Consider the following 25,887-nt stretch of genomic DNA (forward strand, 5'->3'; position numbering starts at 1 on the left):
AGCTGGTACCCAGAGGAAGCAAAAGACTTGCATGGAAAAAGTCGCTTTGAGCTCGGTGCCAGATGGTCAGTGCCGAGACAGGCAAGAAAACCTCCTGTTTTCCAGAGTACGGAGAGGAACTTGTCTGGAGGAGGAAGGCTGGAGAACGGACTCAAATTAATTGGGGCACCTGGGAATTCAACCTACGGATGCCTCAGTGCGCTGGGTTTTTCCAAGCTGCACGGTGGACCACATCTTTCAGGGGCGGGGGGGGGGGTTACACTCTTCTGCACTTGCACAGGTGTGCCTAGCACTGATGTGTGCTTGCACAGGTTCGCATCGGTGCCCACGTGCCCTCGCACACTTGCAAAGGGGCAGAGTTTACAAAAAACCCAATTCTGTCAACGAGAGAGCGATGGAACAAGAAGCATTATGCAATCCATGAAGCACAGATGGAGCCGATCCAATGAAATCAGTACATCTCTAGTTCTGGCTTTCGGCTTCCCCTGGACAATCAGCCACAAGCCAAGAAGAGAAGGAAAATGAGAGAAAAGCCTTACCAAAGACAGTGCCCTTGAGATGCACTATAGTCCAAGATAAATGGAGGACTCTAGGTTAGGGAGGGCTGGATTAGGACAAGGTCAGATCTCGCTTGATCATCCACCAAGAAACCTTTTTAGGTAAAATACCGTGTCGCACCTGTTGCATGGTGCTAGGTAAGCATGTTCGACATGGAGCAAGAAGACTTGGGTTCCAATCCGCACTTCACATACAGCTCCCTGAATGATATTAAGCCAATCGCCATCGAGGTTAGCCTCCCTCACAAGGTCGTTGTGAAAATAAAGTAGGACAGCGACGAAAGTCTTCCTCATTCATGTACACTCACCCAGACTGCCTGAAGAAAAGGCAGGGTACCAATATGATTAACAAAAAGGCAGAAACAAATTCAAGCCGGGATCTTTTCCGCAAGAAGGGTGGCTAGCGAGTCGCATTTGGTTTGGCTGCTCTTGTGAATCCACCGAACCCGTGAGAGCCGCATCTCACTCATCATAAATGCACCAAAAATATTCCACCGGGGAGAGGGCACAGGACACAAATTTAATTAAGCAGAGAGGAATGGAAGCTGAGGAAAGGCATGGGGGCACCTCCTTCTCCCCACTCTCGAAAATCTAGTGATTCTGATTCGTATTTGTTGCACAGAACAGAGAACCTGAAAAGATCTCTCTTTGGTGGCAGATCGCAGGTCACCAGATTCCTAGCGCAGCAAATTCGCCTTTGGAAATGAAAGAGGACCGTTTATTCCAATACATTGCAAAGGCAAAGAACCGAGAATGTGTCTCATGCGAAATAGCACTTCAGTGTGCCCGAGTGCGACCGTCTGTTATTTTTAAAGTGGGAAGTGGCAACAACCTACCATCTCTGACAAATGGCAAATAGTGTTAAGTTTTGCTCCCCACCCACCCCGGCAACCACAGGCTCGATCAATCCCACGGCCCGCCTGAACATTACAGATCAAATAGTTCTCTTTGCCAAAAAAAAATCGGAGGGTGTGGAGATGCCAGGATGCCGGGCCAGCTCCTTTCCGCGGTATTTCTGCAAAATAGAGAAAGTTTAAAAAAACGCACAAAGGGAGAGGAGGGGGAAGGGTCTCCACGCTCGCTCGTTCTGCTTTGGCAAAGGTTGGGACCCGTGCAGCCGCGGCATTCCACAAGGCTGCTGACCCAGAGAGAAATGAATGAAATCAAAGAGGCGAATTGAGGGAAATCTGAGCTTTGCACCAGAAAGCGGAGGGGAGGGAGGCGAGACAAATCCCCGAACAAAGACAGCGGCAGGCAGGAGCCGCAGCTGCAGCCGCAGGTCGGCGCGACGTCCCTTCGCCTCAAGAAGAACGTGCCGACCTGGCGGCCGCCTCCGTTACTCCGGGGGCCGGGGGGGGCGGGGGGGGGGGGGGGGCTGGCCGGCCCCCCCCCCCCAGCCGGGCCTGCCGGCCCCCGCACGCCGGGGCGCCCCGGCCGCCAAGGACGGCGCCCCGCCATTGTCCCCGCACCCCGGCCGCGCCCGGGCACGGCGACCTGGGACGAGCCCCCGCGCCCAGGTGCCCCGCTGGGCCGCCGCCCGGGCTCCCCGCTCCGCGCGGGCAGGGGCGCCGAGGCCCGCGGCCGGCCTTACCTGGGCGCCCAGCGTCCGCTCAGCCGGGCAGCATCCTCACGGCGCCCGCGAGGAGCGCGCCGCTGGTCCTCCGCATCCCGCCGCCAGCTGCTCGGCTGCCGCCTTCATGGCCAGGCGCCTGGGAGGGGGGGCGGGGGCGGGGCGAGCTCGGCGCTTTGCATATGCATGAGGCGCGCCCTCCGCGGCTCGCGGATTGGGCAGAGGCGGCAGCCAGGCGCGCGGCCGGCCCGCCCCGACGGCCCGCCTCGGCCCGCCCGCGCCTGGCGCTGCCCTGGGCCCGGGAGGGGGACGCGGGGCCCTGTGCCGCTGCATCGCCAGCTCCAGAAAGGGAGAAAGAGGGGAGCGGGGGAGAAGGAAGGAAGGAAGGAAGGAAGGAAGGAAGGAAGGAAGGAAGGAAGGAAGGAAGGAAGGAAGGAAGGAGGAAAGAAAGAAGGAAGGAAGGAAGGAAAGAAGGAAGGAGGAAAGAAAGAAGGAAGGAAGGAAAGAAAGGAGGAAGGAAGGAAAGAAAGAAGGAAGGAAGGAAGGAAAGACAGACAGACAGACAGACAGACACAGGAAGGAAGGAAGGAAGGAAGGAAGGAGAGAGAGAGAGAGAGAGAGAGAGAAAGAAAGAAAGAAAGAAAAAGAAAGGTGGATCAGAGATGGAAGCAATAATAAACAGCCTGCTACGGAGCTGTTTCTCAGCATCTTCTAGTGGTTTTAACTTGTTTTCAGTGTTTGTTTGTCTGTTTTAGGGCCCCATCCTAGGCTAGGAAAAGTCCTACAGCTTGCACCAGTGTTGCATGCGGCTGCACACTCAAGCCCCGCTGGAAGGCGCCGCGAGTCTCTTTAGAGAAAGGCGGTTGCTGAAAGGTTGTTGGACAGATGGGAGGTCGCCTCACGCGGGACAGGCTGCATTCCGTGATGGAAGGAAGGTCGGATTCAGATGCAGAGCAGAAATAAGGGAAGGTCACAGCTCTCCTGGCCCTGCCTGATGTCTGCCTTCGTCAGAGAGGGCACTTCCGAAGGGACCACGTGCTCCGGCGGCCTCCTTCTTAAAACAACTCTTCGCGTGGCCTTCCCGAAAGCATGGCCCAGCTGGGTATAGGTTGCGGTCCATAGCAAAGTGTCTGGTTGATCGGAACTGGTTTGCATCGCACGCCATGAGAAGGGGAGACTCCTTGGAGAAGACGGTCTTGTTAGGGAAAGTCAAAGGCAGAAGATGGAAAGGAAGACCAGCTGGAAGATGGATGGGCTCCGTAAAGGAAGCTCTGCTGTGGAAGAGCTGAATGGATGGAGCTGTCTTTGACAGGCACTTTGTTCGTCTGAATGCTGCCCAGTAATCCAGGTGGATCCTCTAGGCAGCTTACAGTAAATGACTAAAATCAACAATAAAATCCACTAAAATCAAAATTAAAAATGGATGTTGCAATGATACCTAGTAGGCAGAACAACAGCTGTCAAAATAAATAACAATTTAAGACTTTCCTTGAAAATATTCTGAGAAAAGAAACATCTTTGCCTGGTGCCAAAATGAGAACAAGGTTGGTGCCAGGTGAATTTCTTTGGAGAGCATGTTCCATGGTTGAGGGGCAGCTGCTGAGAAGGCCCTTCTTCGATTTACCATCCCTCTTTCCCCCTAAGGGATGGCTCTTGTAGAAGGACCTCCTGCCCAGATCTTAATGGGCAGGTGGGTATATATGTGAATAGATGGTCCATTCAGAGGGCTTTCCGTCGGATGCCATTGTATTTTAGGACCACCACTTTGATAGCTCTGGGAAAAGCAGCAGGTGAATCTGAAAAATAAACCAACAGACTGTCATTGGAGCCTTGGCCTTCCAGTGAAAAGAGCTGGGGGCAAATGCTGGGAAGGAAACGTACCAGAGATCCAGGAGCACGGCAGCAGTCGGATATGCAGGCCGACTGGAGAAAGAACACGTCCTGTTTTTAGGCAGCTGTGTATCTTCCAGAACAATTATCTTGTGACAGTAACAATAGGCCTGAATCTAACCTGCTGTTTCCTCTCCCATTAGAAATGCTAAATTAATTTAGCAAAGCTTGGGAGATGTTCACTCACTTTAGGTATTCTGTTCTTGTGAGTCTGAAGGGAGAGAGCAATGCGGGGCCCACGCTGCCTCCTCCAGCTGTGACCACCACATGTTGGCAGGCAGGGACTGCAAGAGCTCGGCGGCTGCCCACCTGAAGGTAGTTTCAGAGATCCACGTGATCAGGAACCTAGATTCCTGACCATGTGGAGGTCTGTGGCCACGTTCAGGCAACTGCGTTTGCTCAATGGCTTGATGTGGGGAAGGAAAGGTGGCGCTGGTGCTGGAGGGAGCCGAAACTCAGGGGTACCCAATGCCCTGGCAGTGTGGACACACTCTGATGTTGCCCAGGAAGCGGTCTCCAATGCAAACTTTGGACCTTTTCACCCTGGTTTCATAGAATTATAGAATAGTAGAGCTGGAAGGGGCCATGAAGGCCATCAAGCCCAACCCCCTGCAGTTTCAGGACACAAGTCACACCATCCCACTCAGCTGGCTGTCCAATTTCTTTTTGGACGTCTCGTGTGGAAGAGCCCGTGTGGAAGAGCCCTGTCCACCTCTCCAGGCAGCTGGTTCCACTGCTGTATTGCTCTGACAGGGAAGGAAGCTTTTCCTGACGCCCAGCCTGAATCTGGGTTGCCACAACTTGAACTGATAATTCCGTGTCCTGCACTCTGGCATCAGCAAGAAGAGGTCTTGACCTCCCTCTTTGTGGCAGCCTTTGAGGTTCTTACAGAGGGATACCATGTCCCCCCTCAATCTTCTCCAGGCTGAACATGCCCAGTTCTCTCAGTGTCTCCTCTCAGGGCAGCGTTTCAAACCCTGGATCATTTTTGTTACCCTCCTCTGGACACTTTCTAATTTACCCGCATCTTTCTTGGTGCCCAGAACTGGACACAGTATTCCAGGTGAGGTCTGACAAGTGAGGAATATAGAGGAACTACTACTTCTCGTGATTTGGAAGTAATTTTGCATCCCAAAATAGCATTTGCCCTTTTGGTGGCTGCGTTGCATTGTTGGCTCATATTTAGCCTATTGTCCACAATTACTCCGATACCGTTTTCTTTTTCAGTTCTGTTGAGTCACGTGTTCCTCATCTTGTATTGATGCATTTGGTTTCTTTTTCCTAGGTGGAGGACTTGGCACTTGTCCTTATTGAATCTCATTCTGTTGCTTTCAGCCCAGTGTTCAAGTTTATCAAGATCACCCTGGATCTCCATTCTGTCTTCTAGGGTGTTTGCTATTCCACCCAGTGTTGTATCATCTGCGGATTTGATCATCTTTCCTTGTACTTCCTCATCTAAATAATTAATAAAGATGTTGAAGAGCACTGGGCCCAGGACTCAACCCTTTGGCACCCCACTAGTTACCTCCATCCAATTTGAGAAGGTACCACTGATGAGCACTAAAAGGTGTCCATGGTTTCTAGCTGAGGATAGCAAAGGAGGCTGATGGAGACACATTTCCAGCCATTATAAACAGATTTCAGTAAAAACAAACCAACTATCCTGATTCATATGCAACTGGCATCAATACGTCGCCCATTCATCTGTCAAAAGGGTCATAAGGTCCTCAACCCGTTGCACTATAAGAGGGTAGCGGTTATCCTCCAGTGTTGACATACTAGTTGTTCAGCCATCAAAGGGGTGTGCAGAATCAGTTACAGCTCCCTGTTGGTTAATTTCCACGAAGGAGGTAAATAATTCTAAGAATCATGGAACAGTAGAGTTGGAAGGGGCTGGAAGGCCATTGGGTCCAACCTCCTGCTGAACTCCAAGTTCAACCCTCCCTCTCAGAGGGCTGTCCAGCTGCAGCTTGGATGCCTCCAGCATTCAACTCCAACTCCCTAGGACATGGGCTCCATTCCTGTACTGCTCCAACGGTCAGGAAGTTTTTCCTCATGTCAAGCTAGAACCTGAGCCCGTTATTCCACATCCTGCATTCAGGTATGGTTGAGAAGAGCTCCTGGCCCTCCTCTATGTAGCAGCCTTTCAAGTATTTAAAAAGTGCCATCGTATAAATTACAAGTGCATGTGCGCCAATGCATATTAAAGGCTGTTCCAGTGGAAAATTATCTGTATAACAACCTCCTCCCCGAAGAAGCTTCTACTTGCCATAGCCAAAGTGTGTGTTTCAGAGAAGAGTAGCTGTACAATTTGTTCTGAATAAGATGCAGACGAAGTTCTGTAGATACTAAAGGGCAGGAGCCCAAAAAAAGGGACCCACCATTTGGGCATTTTCTGAGGGTGCCCACTGCAGTTGATCACATTTCCAGGTATGCCCACAGTCCAAGAAGGTAGGAGATCACTTACCTGGTCCTCCTTCCCTCCATGTCATCCTCACGACACCCGTGCGAGGTGCGTTAGGTGAGAGTCGGTGACTGGCCCAGTGCGATTTCAGGCTGGGTGGGAACCAGCACCTGGGTCTCCTGAATCTGAGTCCAATATGCAGTCTAATACATCTGGAAGGCACAGCTCAGGGAAACCTGCTGCTGTATGTCTGCCATTCCCACCTGCAAGTTGAAGAGCTGCCGAGCATCTTTTTCCTCTGTCCTCAGCACCCACGGGTGCCAATTAACTCCAAAGACAGAGTCCTTTTTCAAAGCAAACACCATCATTGTTCCTTGTCCCAGGATGCCTTGAGTGGTTTTGCCCTGGACCACTCCTTCCTAATTAGTCTAATTAAACATCCGGGAGCAGCCACAGGGGGATCCATCCTGTGAACAATTGTTTCATTTCATTGTTCTTCCTCTGCCCCAACATTTATTCATAACCTTATGCAGATCAATGCAGACAGGAAGACACGCATGCGCGGAGCAGCTCCAGCCCTCCTGCGGAGACTTTGCAGGGGTTCCCATCGCTTTCAGTGTACGGTGCGGCTAGGTGGCTTGCATGCTGAACTGGCCCTTGGGAGACCCGGGTTCTAGGCCCTGCTTGGCCATGAAGCTCAGTGCACGACTTTGGACCAGTCGCTTGCTCGCTCTCAGCCTCACCTGCCTTGCAGAACAAAATGGAAATGGAAGTTAAAAGGTGAGCCACCGGTTTGCTGCAAGGGGGGAGTGGTGGAACCTGAACATAGCACAATGGCAATAACACATGTATGCATCACACCTTACGGTTTTCATAAACTCTCCCTTCTGCTATACGTTCTTATTTGAACTAATCTGTAAGGTAATCCTTAAATTAAATCAGCCTTTTTTATCCCTGTAGAGATGGGTTAAACTATATTTTCCCAAGGCTGAAATTTTAACTCAAGCTTAAACACTGAAACACTAGAGTATTTATTTACTTACTTTCTTACTTACATCCTGCCTTTCCTTCAGGGAGCACAAGGCCTTGTGGATCCTTTCCTTTCCCAGCCAATTTTCCTCTGAACAACCCTGTGAGATAGGGTAGGTTATGAGTAAGTGATTGGCCCAAGATTACTCAGGGAGCTTCCTGGTGGAATGAGAATTTGAATTGGACTTTGCTACTCCAGTTCAAGTCCAGCCATCCCCAGCTTGGTGCCTGTGACACTTTGGGCTTCAGCTCTCACCAGCCCCGGCCAGCTGGCCAATAGTCAGGAATTCTGGGAGTTATAGTCCAAAGCATCTGGCAACCATCAGGTTGGGGTTGGCTGTCCTAGTCCAATACTCTGTAACCACTGCACCAGTCTTCCCAACCGGGTGTCTGCCAGATGTACTGAACTACGACTCCCAAAAATCCCAGCCAACAAAGGAGAACCTGCAAGCCGAGCCGTGTCTCCAGCCAGCTCCGCTTCTGCCATCCCTTTTGCAACACAGCAGATGACATTCTTACGATTTCCATTTTTATCGATCAGAAAAGAATAAATCTGAGGCTGGCTTTTTGGCTCCACGTTGCTGGTGGCAGGAATAGAACATCCTTGTTAAATCAAGTCAGCAGCTGTGACCTGGGAACCAGAAGTGCTGAGTAAAAACTTCCCAGATGCTTCTCCAAACCGCCCAAGGTCACCCAAGTAATGCTGAACTGGGAAGAAAGCCTGAAACGGTGCCTTCTAGGTTGAATGCCATGACGTGGGGTCTTGTAGGGTATGTTTAAAATATATCTAAACTAAATGGAGCCACGAAGTGACCTGAGATAAAAGAAAATCATCCCAGAAGTAAACCAGCAAAGAAAGTCTCTCTCTCTCTCTCTCTCTCTCTCTCTCATTTTCAGCTTAAATTTATTCCACCGTCTGTCCATTCTCTGTCTCACAAAGCTATTTTTCCCTCTCTGCTGCCCTGCATATTTTTCCAATACTAGTACAGTATTGGAAAAGCAAGTAAAGGGGAATGACAGATGGCACGTGGGTCTAAGAAGATATTTGGAAGGGCTTCTCAGAGTGACCGGGAGTGAGTGCTCCCACCCCATCAGAAAAGCTGTAGAGAATCTTGCAGACCAAACAAGCGCATAAGGACAGCATCAGACTGAAGGCCCCTCTTGCCCAGCAGTCCGTTTCCCACGGATGCCCTCCAGATGCCTCCAGGAATGGGAAATAGCCCCCTCCTGCTGCTGCCCCCCATTGTTTTGAGGTTGGAGTCACACTAGTTAAACCAGTTTGAACCACCAACTGGGCACCCTCACAGTATCTTTTTGTTCTGAAGGCCTCTACTTACTGTCTCAGGGCTGTTGTTGTTCTGTGCCATCAAGTTGCCTCCAACCTTGTGACAACCCTACACATGAGAGTCCCTGACAGCCCTGGTCAGCTCTTCTAAATTCGAGGCTGTGGCTCTCTTGACCGAGTCCACCCATCTCTTGGTCTTCCTCTTCTTCTGCCTTCAACTTTCCCTAAATGATTGTCTTCTCTGGGTAATTTTGCTTTCTCTTGAAGTGCCCAAAGTAGGACAGCTTCAGATTGGTCATTTTTGTTTCTAGGTAAAGCTCTGCCTTAATTTGACCCAGGGCCCACTTGATCCTCTTTCTGCCAGTTCAGGGTATGTCACCAAACTCCTTCCCCAGCATCATGTTTCACATGCATCAGCCTTCTCCCTGCCAGCTTTCTCCACTGTCCAACTTTCACACCTGTACAGAGAGATCAGGGATACAAAGGTGTGGATGACCTTCGCCTTGGCCTCCAGTGAAATTTCCTTACACTTGATGATCTTTTCTAGTTCCTTCGTTGCTGCCCTTCCAGGTCTCAGTCTTAATGTCTACTCTGCTAGTTTGGGGGCAGTCAAGAAGCCAGGTCATCAGAGTAAGGTCTCCAGAGGCAAGCTACCGAGTCCATCCTGAATATACCCAAACTAGCTGCCTTTTTAAGCTCCCCACCTGAAATTGATAATTATCCTTGGGACTAGCCTCCCTTGTGTTTACACACACACACACACACACACACAAGTTTAGTCCATCTACACTCTCCATCATAAATCTCTAAGGCCCACCAGGCTCAAGCCCTGTTCCTTGTGACCTTCCTAGCCTTCTCCTTCCCCAACTATAGTACCATAGTTGATCAATATAGTAATCATAGGGAACTTCATAATGGACAACAAGGAAAAGGCAGAGGCGCTCAATTCCTACTTTGCCTCAGTCTTCTCCCTCAAGAAAATCTGCAACAAGAGGAAGTACAAGCTGAAAGTGAGAGATGGCAGCCCAAGATGGACAGGCAAATGATAAAGAAATACTTAGCTGTGTGAGATTTAAAACTCTTTGAGACAGGATTCGAGTAGGTACAAGGAGTTTATTCCAAAAAGCGTTTGCAAAGGCTGGCTCAATGCCTCAACAGTCTGAGAAACAAAGAGCAATCCTTTACTGTTTACAAGAGATTTTATACATTCCTTTCCCTGTGCTCAACACTCTCCCCGCTTTGCCATTGGCTGGTTACTAAGAAGTCACAATCTTCCCCATTCTCCTATATCATACTACTCCTTAATATGTTCCCCCCTCCCGCTCATACATCCCATGTTCATGCTAATGAGCCAATTACCTATTAGAGGTGCATCATTTACTATTTATGAGTCTATTAAGCATGCGTAGTAACTTCTAAGAGGTCAACAGGCCAAAGTGGCCTTGAAAATTCTTACTTGACGCCAAAATGTTTCTTAAATCTTGTGGGGAGGATGAGACAATGAGAACAGGCCTTTCTTCAGGCTCATTATCGCCAGTTGTAAAGTAATCTATTGTCTGCTCTCCTCCACTGAAGGTGACAGTTTTACCACCATCCCCCAATTTTACCCCTTCTGGTATTTTTCGGAACTTTTTATATAAGAAACATTATTAGAACCACCATTTACATGTTCTGCCTTAAGAGACTTCAATGATCCTGTCCTATTCCTGTTTTTCACCCTTCACACTTAGTAACAGTAACATTTCATTTCTCACAGCTGGAATAAACACGTTCAAATCTCCAGGACTCCATGAACTCCATCCCAGAGTCATAAAAGAGCTAGTAGAGGAACTCTCAGAACCACTGGCTATTATCTTCGATGAATCTTGGAAAACAGGAGAAGTACCAGATGACTGGAGAAGGGCTAATGTCCCTATCTTCAAAGTGGGCTGGGGGGGGGGGGGGAGATGAACCTGAGAATTACACACCAATTAGTCTGACATTAACCCCTGGAAAAATTATGGAGCAAATTATTTAAAAAATCCATCTGGAAGCATCTTGAAGAAAATGTAGTGCTTAATGAAAGCCAACATGGTTTTATCAAAAATAAATCCTGTCAGACTAATTGAATCTCATTTTTTGACTGGGTAACCTCCCAAATGGGCAGAAGGAACACTGTGGACATAATCTACCTAGATGTTAGCAAAACTTTTGACATAGCACCCCACAACATTCTGATAGGAAAATTAGCAAAAAGTGGACTAGATAGAAAAAGTATTAGGTGGATCACTCATCAAGGGCAGCTTCTGAAACTGGAGGGAGTTAACCAGTGAGGTGCTGGAGAGTTCAGTTCTGTGCCCAGTGCTTTTATTCCCCAAGTACATCATGCACTTTCAGTCCATGTCCTGACACCTTTTCCATTCATCCTTGGTTTTCCTCCCAGATTTTCTCCCAGCTTTCCCCTTTTCCAAAACACAAGCTTTCCCTGCATCTGTTGTAAGCATGGGCCATGGGAATGCGGAAAAATCAGTTTCCCAACGAAAACAGTTATTTTTCTATGATTCATTCGCATCGGTTGTAATTGCAGAGAATGTGCGGGTAGGGACCACATTTTCACTAGGTTTGCCCCAGCCTCAAATGCTCGGACCAGCTGCAAGCGTGTCTACAAAGACGTGCTACAAGAAATTGGAAAGGTGCCGAGACCCCATCTTTTAAGCAATTCTAACGCACTCAGTGAACTTCGGCTATTGCATGTTAAACAAAGAGATATTTTCTTGGCAGCCTTTCAGGGCAGAAGCCGTTGCAAGACGGAGTAAAGTAATAAAAGGCAGAACAAAACCCGGCGTGATCTTAAAGAGTTATTTTTAAGTTTTTGGTTTTTTTAAAGCAGTTTACTCGAGCAAAATAGTTCCAGGCACGGAACAGGGCAGTCCCTGAGATGCGCGCGCACCGCGCCGGCACCAGCGGAAGGCCCCCGCCGGCCTCTCTCGGCCAATCAGCTGCATGCGCCGCCCTCCAGGAAAGACCCTCTGTGGTTGTCGCTCATTTCGGCCCCTGGGCGTTGCGAGCGGCGGGTGGGTCCTTCGCCCCTCGCCCTGTCAGCGCGGCGATGCCGCTGTACGAGGGCCTCGGGAGCGGCGGCGAGAAGACGGCGGTGGTGATCGACCTGGGCGCGGCCTTCACCAAGTAAGAGGCCTCCGCTTCCCTCCCCGCTCTCTCTTCGCCCCATGGCTTTCATTTCGTGCGGAGCCCCCTTTGCTCAACCCAAGTTCAACGCCCGAAGTGGATCGTGCCGCCTTCCCTCCCCGCGCTGCCTTCCGCCCTGCTCCCTCCATTGCATCCCGCGCAGAGGCCTGCGCGGAGAAGCGCTCGTGCACGGCGTGTAGCCTTTCTAGGGCTGGTGGGGGTTGCTGGAGGTGGGAGCGTTTATTCTGGGGTAGGGAGAGAGCTTCCCCCTCCCATTTTCGAAAAGAAAACGCTGGAGTGCTTCCAGAAAAGACTTTTCTGTGTTTGCTTCATGTATTTTTTTAGTGCTTTATTACATTTTAAATTACCTAATTGGCAAAGTTCTCAGGACGTTCATAACTATTTAAAACAGAAATCAGCTTAAAAAGTGAATAGTTGGGAGTACAGTGTAAAATAAGTGAAAACTAGAGTAAAAGCTAGCAGAAATGCTTAGATTTAAAATGCAACACAGAGTTGTTAAAAGGAAGCTAATATTCTTGGAAGAATTCCCTGGAAAATAAGGCATTCACCTGGCAACGAAAAGAGTACAATGTAGGTGCTGGGCATGCTTTCCTGGGAAGTTCATTCTGTAGTCTGAGAACCAGTGTGGTGTAGTGCAGCCTTCCACAAGCTTGTGGCCTTCATAAGCAATTTGACCACAGTTCCCAGAATTCCCATTCAGCAAGGTCATTGATTGGGAATTCTGGGTGTTGCAGTCCAAACATGTCTGGAAGGCACAAGGTTGAGGAAGGCTGGTGTAGTGCTTAAGAGTGTGCGACTGAAACTCATGTGGTCTGGGTTCTAGTCCTTGCTCAGCCAACTGAGTAACTTTAGGCTAGTCACAGATTCTCAGTGCAATTTATCACACAGGGTGGTTGTTGTGGAGATAAGATTGAGAGCAGTGGGAGGATAATGATCTGAGCCATCCTGAGTTCTTTACAAGAGAAAACGTGAGATATAAATTAAATAAATGTTCATCAGGATGCTACAACAGAAAAGCCCATCTGCTGAGAATGATCTTAGCATCTGGCTAGGTGGAAAGTTAGAAAAGAAGAAAGTTAATGTTCTCACTTTGTCACCACAGTCACATTGCCTCATATGTATGGAATGTTCTGGGGTATCTAGGAATGAAATCCAATGTGAGTCCTACATTTAGAGTAAACCCATTGAAATGAATGGGATTTGGGCATGACTAACTTAAGCTTCTGTCATTTCAGTGAGTCTACTCGTTAAGTGGGACTAACATGAGAGTCAGTTCCAGATATTGTTCCCTTCCATTTGTTGTTGTCTTCTGTTTCTCAACTGCTTATTAAAAATGTTTTCTTACTCACTGGGAAGGCAAAAATAGAGTTGCTGTACAATGTAGCATTAAGAGCTGCTGTCTCTGGAAGTCTTCCAAGAAACAATTAGAAAACTATGTGGAGAGTCTTTTTTTCCCCGGGGATTTTGCATGCTCTTTTTGTATTTCTGATGGTTAGTGGATGGTCAGGGGAGCAAAGGCAGCCCACGGGCCCATGGCCTAGGTTGCTACATGTGGGTCCTAGCGCTCACAGCAGACATTGTAGGGTTCTGCTTTCGTTTTCCACCCTGATGTATTTTCTTTGTAGTGGTGGGCTGCACAGTTACATTTTGACACCTGTGTGCACAGCAAGCTGCAATTGTGCAGTCCAGTGCTAGCTTTTTGCTCATATTTGAGGAGGCAATGGTGGGGGGGGGGTGCAGAGCACACTTTGCCACAGAATCCTCGGCAGGGGTTGAGTCGGGGGGCTGTTCCTGCAGTCCTGGCTGTCCCCATTCTCCTAAGTGTGGATAACACAGAGGCACTCTTTGTAAAATGTCAAGCTGTAGCCAGTACTAAATGGCTTGCGGCAGCTCCTGGGAGAAGGCACAGAACTGTCAGGCACAGAGGAATATTAACCACAGTGCATAGGTAGGATGCCCAAGGAGGGTGAGCAAGTTGTGTGAACCCAGCCAGTGTGACAGTTTTTTTATGCCACATCACAAGCTGCATTGTCAGGGCCTCTGTTTGAAAAATCTCTTATCACTTGGAAAGGAATGTCGCAGGTCCAGATGACATTTTTCATTGCAACCCTTCGCATTCTCTTCTTTCTCCACACAGCTATTGGCGTTGGTCCTGTCTTTGTTCTCCACCACAATGCAGTTCCCGAAGACACCTCCTCTTTCAGCTTGAGTCTCATGTTTTGATGCTGCCCAAATGTCCCACTTAGAGCACTGCTTGCTAAAGCAGGTTAATGTATCAAGTGTGGTGGTCAGGACAAAGTTCCTTTAGGGTCACCTCCTGTTTGCCCCATTACGAAATGGAGAGGGCTAAGAAGTGTGGTCAGGTACAGTAGGGAAAAACATACAATTCCTAAATGTAAAAAAGGGAGTACATATCTTTCCTAATTAATGGGACTTGCGGTGTGGAATGGGTTTAAGTTCCCTTGCACTTACTACTTTTGTTGTCTTCTAAAACTTTAGATTTTTTTCTGGAATAAAAATTCTTACACATGTTTACAAGCTTGTGGATGGTCTTTTGAGAAATTGAGTGTGTTGAGCAAGAACTTTAAAGTAACCATTTGACCTCTGTTTTGGAAATCTAAGAATTTATAGCAAACTAAGGAAACAATGCAGAACAAATTTAATAGATATATTCCCCAGCTGGAGAAGGCAGAGAAGGTGATGTTTTACTTTTGTTTGAATATCTAAAATGTTACAGTTATTCCTGGCCTAGCTCGGATCACCTGTGGCCAACTCAGGAGGGCATTTTCAGTTGACATATGGCTCAGTTTGATGCGACCTGGCCTGGAAAAAAATGGCCCTCCTGCCACTCCTGTCCACTGTGTTGTTTGGAACTGTGCGTATTTATGTCACCTTGATTTTCCAGATGTGGCTTTGCAGGAGAAACAGGACCAAGATGTGTTATTCCCAGTGAAATAAAGAAACCTGGCATCTCAAAGGTAAGGCTCCTTCTTTCTCTTCAAAAAGTTTTGCTGGCATTTTACTGTATTAGTACTTGCAGATTTATACAAGCAATCTTATTTTCCACAAACATATCTGACCCCCCCCCCAATCTTCTTCTAATAATGGCCTCTTCCTTAATTGGCCCTGATCCTTTCTACTGGGTTGTTACAGTTCTTCCAATTGATGAAACAGAAACTGCCATGCAGAGATGGTAGCATAAGCCGTGCTACTTCTTCATTTATTTATTTATTTATTTTTCGATTTATATCCTGCCTTTTTTCTACAAAGGGCTTAAGGCAGCTTACATCATTCTCCTCCTCATCTTATCCCCACAACAACAACCCTGTGAGGTAGGTTGGGCTGAGAGTCTGTGACTGGCCCAAAGTCACCCAGTTGGCTCCATGGCTGAGCGGGGACTAGAACTCAGATCGTCTGAGTCCCAGTCCCGTGCTCTTAACCTCTACACCACACTGGCTTGAGGGACCAAAATACTTTCTTACAGCTAAGATGGAGTGTTTGAGTGTTAATTGCATAATAGCAATTAATGTCCCCTTGCACTGGTACAGCTAGAAATAAGAGGGATCTCAGGATGTGTGCAGCTGCAGTCTGAGGCGTAGCGTACCTGTTGGCCAGACCAGGGCTGTGGAACCATTGCATCCCGAGGGCCAAATTCCACTGGCGAGAGGCTCTCCAGGGCTGCGCTCTTATGGTGGGAACAAGGGCCAGGAGCAAACGTGATGGACCAAAATACCAAAAGAAGACGAAAAAGAAGTAGCAGTAGCAGCTTGCTGTAGTTTAAAGTTCTTGGTACGAGTAACTAACCCTTAAAATAGACATTTCAAGTCAGTTTTTTGGCATGGGCCAGGAGCTGTACCCGTGCTGGGAACCCCCCAGATGATCAGTGGCATGGGAAATGAGTGTGGCTGTCTGGAGAACACCAGAGGGCCACATTTGGCCTCTGACTCAGGTCTGGCAACCTGGGGCAAGACTGTAGCACTGGACTGTTAATAGGATAGTCTTGCTCAACAAAAACTTCAGTGCATTCTCACTTACCCAAACCTCTTCTTAACCCTTTGATGATTTAACTTGCAAATACAGGGTCATTTTTACTAAAACCTTTAGCTGTTTCAAATGTTTTAGCACTGCTTCGATTTTATTGTATTTGTATTATATCATTTTACTTTTTGTGAATTGCTCTCAACTGCCCAGGAAGCTTTGGCTAAGGGACAGTATAGAAATTAAGTAATTAGTAAGCATGAAGTAGTATCAATTCAAAATTGGTTCAATGGATGCTTTTCTTTCACAGCCCATCAAAGTTGTTCAATGCAACATCAACACAGAAGAGCTATATTCCTACCTGAAGGAGTTCATCCACATGCTCTATTTTAGGTAAGAAATGCTGCACTGAACTGAGAGCTTGACTCGGAGAAAAAACTGTTTCGTTACTGTGTGAACAATAAAATACTTTTGGGTCTATATGAAGATTGCACAGGGTTGGGTACTGCATCTGAGAAGAGGCTCCTGGACTTCCAGGTGGCTCTCTCAGCACTGAGCCAAGCTTGTTAACATCAAAGAAAAAGACCTCTTTCCTTTCTCGCCTCCCCCAAGGCCAGTAGGAGCCTGTATTTTTTGCAGTGCAGCAGCTATTACTATCTCCAGAGCTCTCTGACCTGGAGACCAAGGCTCAGGGATTGTTTAACTTCTGGGTCATGTCCTATGAGCTAGGCTAGGCCAGCCTGAGTTAAAATCTTGCATGGTAAAGTCTCAGCCATGAGAGCAGCACTAAAGAGGTGTCCTGAAGCATTGTTATCCCAGGTTTGAAACACAACAGGCTGCCTCACACTGATTCAGACCCCCTGACCCAATAATGTTAACACTGGCTGGCAGCAGTGGCTCTCCAGGGTTCCATGCAGGCGTTTTTCTAGTCCTCCCTGGAGATGCCAGAGAACAAACCTGGGACTCTGCCGCCAAACTATGGTTCTTCCCTAAGCTGACAGTCTGGGGCCTTCCAGGTAGTTTTGGACTACAACTCCCACAGTCCTTGATCATTGGCTATGTGATCTGGGCTTCTGAGAGTTGTGGGGCAAAAAATTTGGAGAGCACCAGGGTATTCAGCCCTGATACAATTTGCCATTGGACAAGAAGCAAAAGACTGAGCTGCTTCTCTGTGCCAGGAGCCGCCATTCTGCCGTGTTGCTCCGCTCACGTTCTTTCTCGTCTCCCCTGGTTTGCGGATTAGCAGTGCAGCCTTATGCATGTCTGTGCAGAAGAAGGGACGTGCAGGGAGTCTGCTTTGGTGAAAAAACCCACTGGATTCCCTGGTGTCCTTTGGAAGTAAGTCCCATTTAGTTACACAGGACATATTCCCATTTGGATGTGCACAGGAATACAGGTCATGTCTAGAAATTGCTACGCTTAAGTTGCTGGAATCTAAGCAGGAAATAAATGTGTACACAAAACCATACAACAGCGGCCAGCTTTGATTCCACTCTGATTTCATTCACTGATTTTTCAGGCACTTGCTGGTCAACCCCCGAGACCGTCGTGTTGTGATTGTGGAATCCGTGCTGTGCCCTTCCCATTTCAGAGAGACACTCACAAAAGTTCTGTTCAAGTATTTTGAGGTAACGCAGTTCCAGTGTCTGTGCAGCTATCTCAGCACTAGGGCGTCTTGTTTGCAAAGCAACTTTTGACCTCATCTGGATGTTTTCAGTCGCTTCTGCCATCACCGTGAAGGACAGCCAGAACCCTGCACTGGCATTTAGCTTTCTCACTGCATGCACAGCCAGCCTGCAAAGTGACTCTCTCAAGTCGTTACTTTTCACTTAGCAAGTAGGCCAAGTGAAATTGCTTTCATTTCCCAGCTCAGACATAATGAACTTAGAAACATAGAAACAGAGCAAGTCAGAAGGGGTCTCCCGGACCATCTGGCCTGACCCCCGTCTCCAGCCAGCTCCGCCCACGACAAGCCCACCACCAACTTGTTCAGTAATCCACTGCCAAGCTCCATGTCTGCTCCAGCCAATCTCATGGAATTAGCAGCCAAAGTTTTTCCTACCCTCTAGAATGCGGGGGGTGGGGCGCAAACTGGCATGTGTGGCTAAGGCCGTACCCCCATGCACGTTAAGACAGAGAAATCTTACAACTTGGCCAGGTTCCCGGCTGGGGCTCGCTGGGAGTAGTAGGGTTTCTTTTTTGTCTAAATAGGCACAGTCTCTGATCCAGGTACATATAAAGGAAAGAACCATGTCCAGTCTCTTGGAATGCAAATATGAAAGGGAGAGTAGGGAGATGGCGTAAGCTGCCACGCATTCTTTGCAAGAGGGGTAAAGTCAGGATGGCAGTCGTAATGATGAAGGGAAGAGCTGGAGAAACAGCTGGGGCCCCCTTGGTAATTTTCAAATCACTGCCGCCAGCTGGCCCTGGGGGGCTGAGGCAGGTGGCTGGCATGGCAGGGCATTGCTCCCCGTGTTCCTCTGTCCCTTCACAGGGAGGTGTGTTTCTGTGGCTGAAGTCAGATGCAAACATTCTATACACTCAGTTTTAATGAACTTCTGATCTTGCTTCTGGGCAAAATCAGGAGATCTAAAGCTGTGAGGTCACTCAATTATGATCGTCATCACTTCATTTCTCTTCATTTGCCCCACAGCCAAAGCTTTCTGGGTGGTACTTGCTGTTGGTCCATCCCAGCCTCTTCTCTAGTTGGCAGTGGAACTCCCTCCTTCCCTTCATCTGTTCCTTTGAGCTGGAGATGCCAGAGATGGAACCTGGACCTTCTGGCATGCAAAGCATCGTGTGAGAGCTGCCCAGCCTTCCTGCTTGCTGTGTCGCACACTCACACCGTCACCTCCCTGTTCCTCCAGGTTCCATCGGTGCTGTTTGCCCCAAGCCACCTGATGTCTCTCCTGACCCTTGGGATTAATTCTGCGATGGTCTTAGATTGCGGCTACACAGAAAGTCTGGTCCTACCTGTATCCTTTCCATTCTTTCCCCTTGCAGCATAGAGAAATCAGGAAGAAAGCATGAATCAAAAGAGCTTTCGCCTGCACACCTAAGTTAAAAACTAACTAAATTATGAAAGAAAAATTCCATTCTTCAAAATGACTGCTCTGTGGTAAGGCTGCCATTAATAAACTAGGTGTGTGGATCCGGCCGTCTCTATCATAAATACATCCTTAGCTGCTTACAGATTTATGAAGGGATTCCAATTCTCAGCTGCTGGGGTGCCCTTCCATTGGGAGGAAAAGCCATTCACAAGTAAGTTCACACCACGTATTTTGTCAAAGTGTTTGTGCCATGCTGACATAATTTGAGTTGCTTTGGGCATAACATTTCCAGAACTTAAGCTGCAAGCCTGGGAAAAAGAATTGTCCACATGCACACCTTCCTCTGAATCAGGCTGCAGACCACATGCCTTTGGGGTGGGGGGGGGAGCTTTACTTCAGGCTGTAGTTGGGAAGATTGAAAATACTGATCTGTCCCTGCGTGAGCACAAATTGCCCTCTGAAAACATGTTGTTCATTCTTTTATACTTTCATTTATATGCCACTTATTACTGTAGTTTCAAGGCGGTGTAAAATAAAAATAAAAACACATAATAAAGATGAAAACAGATGTGAAATAAAAATAAAACTTCATTATCAAGATTTCAAACCTAACAATAATAACCGAGCGGAGCAGCAGTGCAGGGGAGGGCAAGATCAATTACTAAACAAGATACTAAAAAACATTTTTGCCTGCCACTGAAACCGTGATAGAGATGGCGCCAGGCAAACTTCCTAGGGGAGGCTACTCCAGAGGCAGCGAGCAGCCACCAAGAAGGCCCTTCATCTGTTCGCCTTGCTGAAGCCATATACTAAGACTGAGCTATTATATGCATGCGTTGCATCAGACGGGAGCTGGAGAACCCGTGGCAGGCATGCTAAAATAACTGCTGTCTACTCTCCAATCCTCTAGAGAGCTGGAGAACCAGTTACTGGAGCAGAGCACTGTGGATACGGGAGCCACCAAGGGACAGAGCCTTCCCTCCGTGATGGGTGACTTCTCTTTACTCCTAGGAGAGGGATGCTTCTCATTTGATCTCTTCAAGGAGAGGGCGGGGGCTCATCCCTTTCCCACGTGATGAACAGAACAAAAGGGAAACTAGCAGGCAACCTCCCAACTCTGTGAAAAGTGGCACAAAGGTTATCCTGGTAGGCATGGTGGCCCCCAAACTCCGTGGTCCATGATAGCCTTATGCCTCCAGCGGACATGCTGAGTCATTAGAGAAAGGGTGGGGAATGTGCAGTGCCACTGACTCCATCTCCCACCAGCCACAACATCAGACACCTTGTTGCGTTGTGCGTGTGTGTGCTTGCGTGCCTGCGTGGGGAGGGTGGGAGGCTCTTTAGATCCAAAGTCTCGGACCCGCAGTCTTGGTCCAAGAGCATGTGTTTTTCCATCAGCTCATCTCATAACAGCTCTTGCCTGCTTATTTGCTCTTGGTTCTCCACCCCTCTGTGCTCGAGTTCGGTTGCTGCTAACTGCAGATGTGTCGGACTAAACAATGCCCTCTGTTTCAGGTTCTGTTCCAGAAGACATTGTGGAAGACATTAAAGGTAAGTGTCTTTCATCGTATGTTCCTTAACTTGGCTTTTTTCCCATTAGATACACAGTTTTTTTGTTTTTGCTGTTGTTTAGTATCAGAGTCATGGCTGACCCTTCGCGACCCCATGGACAACACTCCTCCAGGCCTTCCTGTCCTCCACCATCCCTGGAGTCCACCCAAGCCCGCACCCACTGCCCCAGTGACCCCATCCAGCCACCTCAACCTCTGCCACCCCCTTCTCCTTTTGCCCTCAATCATTCCCAGCATCAGGCTCTTCTCCAGTGAATATACTCCACAGAATATACACATAGATGCTTGCAAAGCACTCCAGTGTCTTTAAATCCCCTTCACTGGATTAGCTAATGTTGCAGTAATGGGGGGTGGGGGGGCATTGTTTTAGTTTTTCTACTTGGGATCGTGCAAATCAGTTTGTTTCATGTGGAACCTGAGATTTCCGTGGGCCATTGGCAGCCTTCTGGGGGTCCCAGTCGGGCCCGTGGAGATTTTCCCAAAGGCTCTGCCCCTCTTCCCTTCCACCAGTCTTTTGGTGGTTATCTGGCCTTACACAGTTCTCCTGTATTCCAGAAGGTTGAAATCCCTTGCCTTAGATTTAGTTATGTCAGAAAACAGTACAGATTTTGCGCTAAAATGTGCTGGTATCTTAATTATTTGGCAGGTTAATCCTGTCCTGTATTGAGTTACTTACAGCTCACGCCATCCTCATGGTTGACTCTATGGAATCTTCTATCGTTGAGAAGAAGAAGGTTTCAGCCAGCAAACATGACCCACAGTTTTCTACAGGGGGAGGGGGGTGACACCCCAGGAAATAAATGTCATTTTACAGAAATCTCTCATGACTGAAGATCCACATCCCATCTGGCAACCAATGGGTTATGGTGACATAATCCATTTCGATAGTGGTTAAGAGCACGGGATTGGGACTCAGGCGATCTGGGTTCGAGTCCCCGCTCAGCCATGGAGCCGACTGGGTGACTCTGGGCCAGTCACAGACTCTCAGCCCAACCTACCTCACAGGGTTGTTGTTGTGGGGATAAGACGGAGGAGGAGAATGATGTAAGCTGCCTTGAGCCCTTTGTAGGAAAAAGGCAGGATATAAATTGACTGACTGACTGACTGACTGACTGACTGACTGACTAAATAAATAAATATCTATCTATCTATCTATCTATCTATCTATCCAATACCATCGGGAGTTTTACGTGTGTCCTGGAATTCCCACACCCAGAATTGGCCACTGTCAAAGGGTCAGGATTTGTAAAGTGCTTTACAGAGTGAAACAGTACTAGAAATAATGATGGAGAATAAAAAACCTTTTTTCCTGTCTCTGAAGTTCGCACTTGTTTCGTGAGCGACCTCCAGCGGGGACTGAAAATTCAGGCAGCAAAGTTCAATATGGATGGCAGCGCTGAGGTAGGCGAGGAGTAAACAGACTTTCAAATTCCACAGACAGAATCAGCATCTTAAAATGCCTCTTTTAAACGTCTCACCTTCCAAATGTGCTCATTCTGTTCCAGCGCCCAGCTCCACCCCCAGATGTAGAATATCCCCTGGACGGAGAGAAGATTTTGCATGTGAACGGAGCAATCAGGTTAGAAATACTTGTATTTGTTTTTATGACGGGAAGTGAGTGGAGCTCTTCCAGCCTGAGGCCCAGGGCTCTTCTCCCAAGGCCTGCAGACTCCCTGTCCTTTTTGATTTTTATTTCATTAAAGGTATTTTAATTCTGTTTTAATCCAGTAGGCTAGGCCACTGCAAAGTGGACTGCTACCTATCATTTGGGTCCAAAAGCATGCTTTTGCGTTTTGCAACGCTTTCCCCACTTCTGCCTAGTACTTAGGCTATTGAACGAGTTCCTCCTCTTTTAGCCTCACCATTTCCCCTCCAGGGAAAGGAATTCCCCGCTTCTCAGGGCGGCCATTTTACGAGTGAGCAAATCCTCACGGCGACCATTCTGTGAGTGTGTACGCAACTGTCGCCATTCCAGATAGGCCCACCAGCCCCGGGAGGTCGGAGAACCCAGTGCACAAGCTGGATGCCCAACACTTCTCCTGCCCGAAGGTCAGCTCAGCTCCTTGCAGGGCCGTTGGAGAATTGGGAGGAGCCGGTGGAGTCCCCTGATCTCTTGAACAGGAATGGTGCGTATTCTCCTCAGGCGCTACTTGACGCAGCCTTGTGTTTCTTCCAACAGAGATTCTGTCGTCGAAATACTCTTTGAGCAGGACAATGAGGAGAAATCGGTGGCCACTTTGATACTGGACTCACTTATTGAGGTGTGATGTGCATCCGTTGGCATGTTGTCTCTTTTATGCCAGACCAGCTGTACCACAAATGAATTCCTTCCCCTAAACAAAACTGCTGGGTTTTCCTGTCTCTTCCTCATGAGGCTGGTCCTGCTTACTCAGGAGTAAGCTTGCTGCTCATGCTTGCTTCTCAGTATTGAGCATCTGAGCGTTGTCGGTTGATTCAAGCCCCTTCTTGCTTCTGAGTTGCCTTAATATAGGAACCACACACCCCACCGACTTGGGCTGACACCCAGTTTGCATTGGGACATTCCTGCTGAACGAATGTGACCCCCATACCTCTCCCAGACCAGAGGTCAGCCGTGGGCTGGACACCGTGGGCTGTATATCCCCGCAGCAGCCCTCAAAGAGCAAACGGAGCACCTGACTTTCCTGCCGCGGCTCCGTGAGGCCTCGTGCCTGCCTCTCCAACGTTCTGGCTCCTAAAAGCCCAAAGCCGTTGGGGATCAGAAGGGAGCCCCAGAAGGCAGCGGTCTCAGGGGCCCCCTGTCTCCCGTGTCCTGGCCACTTGGATTCTCGGCCTTTCCCTCTGTGGTCAATTCCACACCTGCACCCAGAAAAGTGGCGGCAGGGGCTATGCCGGGTGGAGATGCCGAGCGAGCCGGCATGCAAGGCACCCCTGTAGGACGGCAGCTCCCCCCTTCCCTGCGGTGTGGCCAGCCCCTCTCCTGGTCTGCCGGACCACGGATCTCGGTTGACAGATCTGGAGAGAGAGGTTTTGACCTCCTCTCCTCTCCTCTCCTCTCCTCTCCTCTCCTCTCCCCTCCTCTCAGTGCCCCATAGATACCCGAAAGCAACTGGCCGAAAACCTCGTGGTGATGGGCGGCACTGCCATGTTGCCGGGATTCTTGCACCGGTTAATGGCGGAGATCCGGTACCTGGTGGAGAAGCCAAAGTACAAGGAGCTGCTGGCCTCGAAGACCTTCCGTGTGCACACGCCGCCCGCCAAGCCGAACTGCGTGGCGTGGCTGGGGGGTGAGTCTGGGGAGCGTGTGGGTTAGCACTGGGATTACTGAGGACCAGAAGCATGCTACAGTGCCTCAGAGCTCCAGCCATGACACGGAGACCTAGGTGAAGACAAATCCAGAGGCGTCGCACGCCCCCCGTGCCCGGGTGGAACCTGGGAGGCGGCTTTTAATTTTATTGGTGCATTCCATCAATAATTTTTATTGAAAGCGTTGCATGTTTTCCACACTCCTTCAGAGTTTGGTTTAGCACGCAACGAGTCCTTCCGTGTTTGTCTTCACACAAGGCCAGTGAGGTCACAGGGTTCTTGTCTCCTGCCACTATCCTCTGTGTTTTCCCAAGAGTAAAAAAGATGTTTTGTGCCACGTTCCAGGAGCCATTTTTGGAGCCCTCCAAGACATCCTCGGAAGTCGCTCAGTGTCAAAGGAATACTACAGCCAGACGGGCCGCATCCCTGACTGGTGCTACCTGCACAACCCTCCTCTGGAAACCATGTTTGACGTGGGAAAGACGCCTCCCCCCCTCATGAAAAGGGCCTTTTCCACTGAGAAATAGGAGCTCGCCTGAGACGAGAGTTTTGCTCGCATCGTGCCACCTGCCTTGCTCTTTCGCCTGATGCTGAGACTGCCGCGGCGAAGGACGCAGCTTGCTGAGCGGGCCTGCACGGTTGAAGTGTGGGGCAGCGAGCAAGATTCGGGCCACTCTTTCCCCCTTGTGTCCACCACACCGGTTGAAGATGAGACCCTAGTGGTATGCGTGTTTATATGTACAGGTGATTGCAAGATAAACGCCTGAGCTGTCAACCTTGATTATTTAAAGTAATTCAGTAGAGGATTTTTTTTTTAACGCTGCTTGGGACCTAAACCTGCATGGGCAACTTTGGCTGCCAGTATCAGTGTGACGTTTTGCACGGTTAAACCATTAAAAACCAATTTCCTTGACCTCGCTTGTGTGCTTCCCCTGGAAATCTGTCCCAGGACCCCGGCCTCGCTTGAGTTACGAGAGGGAAGGAAACCGATGACTTGCCCCATTGGCACGGGGAGCTGTGGCCTTGGGGACCTGGCTTCCCCACTGCAGCCACGGCCCTCCCACGCCGTGCCAGCTCCTCCGTGACTGGAAGTGCGGGGGGAGGCCTATCTTAGCTCGGACAGAAGGCAGCCAAGACCAAAGTGAGGGCGGGGCTGTTTTTGCCCAGGGATAGGAACGTGGGAAAATAATGATGCAAACAGTTTGCTAAGGAAGCTTTTTCCAGGATGTGATCATACGCATTCCACAGTGCTCAAGAGTGTACCAAATGACAGATGAGAAGAAGTCTTAGGCATCTGCCCAACTGTACCCCCAGCTTCTTTGCAGTCTCCCTGTTCTCTAGCAACCCTCTGATTTCCATCTTAGAAACATAGAAACAGAGCGAGTCAGAAGGGGTCTCCCGGGCCATCTAGTCTGACCCCCGGCTCCAGCCGGCTCCACTCATGACATGCCTGCCATGTGCATGTCCTGCCTGTCCTTGAACACCCGCACCGATGGGGCCTCAGCCACCTCTCATGGAAGCCCATTCCACACCCTCGGGGTCCTAACTGTCAGGAAGTGCTTCCTGGCATCCAAATGGAATCTTGGTTCCCTGAGCTTTGCTCTGTTGGAGCACATCCTGCCTTCCTCTGCAGGGGAGAACAGGTCTCTACCCACCTCCATGTGGCAACCCCCCAAGTACATATCTGTCGCCAACAGGTCCCCTCTGAGTCTCCTCTTCTCCAGGCTGAAGTGACCGAGTTCCCTCAGTCTCACCTCATACGGCATCCCCTGCAAACCGGCCACCAACCTTGTGGCCCTTCGCTGCACTGTCTCCAACCTGGCTATATCCTTCCTGTAACAAGGGGCCCAAAACTGAGCCCAATACTCCAGTTGTGGGCGCACCAGAGTTGTACAGAGTGGCAGTAACACCTCGCTCGCTCTAGAAGCCACACTTCTGGCTATGCAACCAAGGGTGGCGTTCGCCCTCTTGGCCACCACATCACACGGCTGACTTATGTTTAGCCTTCAGTCAACCAGCACCCCAAGGTCCCTTTCACAAGTGCTGCTCTCCAGCCACTTGCCCCCTAACCTGTGCTTATGA

The 25,887-nt window shown here is 49.1% G+C and overlaps 2 protein-coding genes across 2 annotated transcripts in view; one reads left to right on the plus strand and one right to left on the minus strand.

Moving 5' to 3' along the window:
* Positions 1-6,789, minus strand: part of ARMH4 (armadillo like helical domain containing 4) — a 56,889-nt gene extending 50,100 nt beyond the window's left edge. The window contains exon 1 of the mRNA XM_044436260.1: positions 6,685-6,789. Coding sequence (XP_044292195.1) covers positions 6,685-6,789 — 105 coding nt within the window. The remainder of the gene's footprint in view (positions 1-6,684) is intronic.
* A 4,974-nt stretch (positions 6,790-11,763) lies between these two features.
* ACTR10 (actin related protein 10) lies at positions 11,764-24,718 on the plus strand. Its single transcript, XM_044436783.1, has 13 exons — positions 11,764-11,900; positions 14,827-14,899; positions 16,210-16,292; positions 17,419-17,527; positions 18,767-18,874; positions 19,093-19,160; positions 19,860-19,939; positions 20,465-20,500; positions 21,842-21,921; positions 22,026-22,099; positions 22,700-22,781; positions 23,585-23,786; positions 24,151-24,718. Exons 1-13 carry the CDS (start codon positions 11,824-11,826, stop codon positions 24,330-24,332), a joined length of 1,254 nt encoding a protein of 417 aa, XP_044292718.1. The 5' UTR covers positions 11,764-11,823; the 3' UTR covers positions 24,333-24,718.
* The last annotated feature ends 1,169 nt before the right edge of the window (positions 24,719-25,887 follow it).

Source organism: Varanus komodoensis, unplaced genomic scaffold, assembly GCF_004798865.1.
Source record: "Varanus komodoensis strain SLA01 unplaced genomic scaffold, ASM479886v1 scaffold3, whole genome shotgun sequence".
Classification (NCBI taxonomy): Eukaryota; Metazoa; Chordata; class Lepidosauria; order Squamata; family Varanidae; genus Varanus; species Varanus komodoensis.